Source organism: Salvelinus sp. IW2-2015, unplaced genomic scaffold, assembly GCF_002910315.2.
Source record: "Salvelinus sp. IW2-2015 unplaced genomic scaffold, ASM291031v2 Un_scaffold16003, whole genome shotgun sequence".
Lineage (NCBI taxonomy): Eukaryota > Metazoa > Chordata > Actinopteri > Salmoniformes > Salmonidae > Salvelinus > Salvelinus sp. IW2-2015.
The window spans coordinates 1-1,036 of record NW_019957257.1 but is presented as its reverse complement, the minus strand read 5'-3'; the positions used below and the strand labels follow the sequence as shown (position 1 = coordinate 1,036).

General features: G+C 47.5%; 1 protein-coding gene across 1 annotated transcript; it reads left to right on the top strand.

The window, feature by feature from the left end:
• Nucleotides 1-63: 63 nt before the first annotated feature.
• Nucleotides 64-1,033, top strand: LOC112080337 (carnitine O-palmitoyltransferase 1, muscle isoform-like; the record flags this gene model as incomplete). The annotated part of the gene is made up of 4 exons (XM_024146057.1): nt 64-141; nt 254-361; nt 654-738; nt 950-1,033. Coding segments are annotated over 4 exons (355 nt in total), but the record flags the coding sequence as incomplete, so codon positions are not given.
• Nucleotides 1,034-1,036: the final 3 nt, after the last annotated feature.

The following is a 1,036-nucleotide window of genomic DNA, read 5'->3' as shown; positions in this document are numbered from 1 at the left end:
TGCTGTTAAAAACAAAATAGTAGTTAAACAAATGATTGTAATAGATTGTTTTACCTGTTGCAGGTGAGTGATTGGTGGGAGGAGTACATCTACCTTAGAGGCAGGAGTCCCATCATGGTCAACAGTAACTTCTACGCCATGGTAAGACATGTCTGTACTGTACATGTACTGTAGACATTATACAGGGAACATGGCATTAACTAAGATGCATCCAGTAACCCTTCCCTAATGCTGTAATGATGATCTGATTTAGGATCTGCTGTACGTGACTCCCACACACAGACAGGCAGCTCGGGCAGGGAATGTTGTTCACGCTATGCTGCAGTACCGCCGCAAACTAGAGAGAGGAGAACATGCACCGGTAACGAAAACCCCTCTCTCTTCTCTCTCACCGCTCTTCTCTCCCTCTCTCCCTTCCCCTGAGAGTATTTGGGTCCCTCCCCCATTTCCCTTGGACCATTGGCCCTCTCTCTACCCCTTAAATAACCCAGGTCATCTCCCTCCTCCTTCTCTGTTAACCTAAATCATCCTCCCACTGCCTTTGACTTATTTCTGCTCTACTAAAGTAACCCCACTCTCTTAACCCCACTCTCTCTCTCTCTCTCTCTTTTCTCTATATCTCTCTCCCTCTCCCTCTGTCTTTCTCTCACTAGTTGAGGGCTCTGGGGGTGGTGCCCATGTGTTCTTCTCAGATGGAGAGGATGTTCAACACCACACGTATCCCTGGTATAGAGACAGGTGAGCACACTGATGCCTGCTGGGGGCATAACACTATCAAACTATTGCTGGGTAGTTGCATGACTAAATATGAACATGTATTTGTGTAAGACACATATTCCGACAATCATAGACAAACGCTATAATTCAAGAGAAGCGTTATGTGGATCCCCCCACCCCCAAATAATGTTCTATGTTCTCTCCTCTCCCCCTCTCCTTCTCCGTGGTCCAGACTTTGTTCAGCACCTGAGTGACCGGAAGCACCTGGTGGTGTACCATAAGGGCCGCTTCTTTAAGGTGTGGCTGTACTACGGGGGAC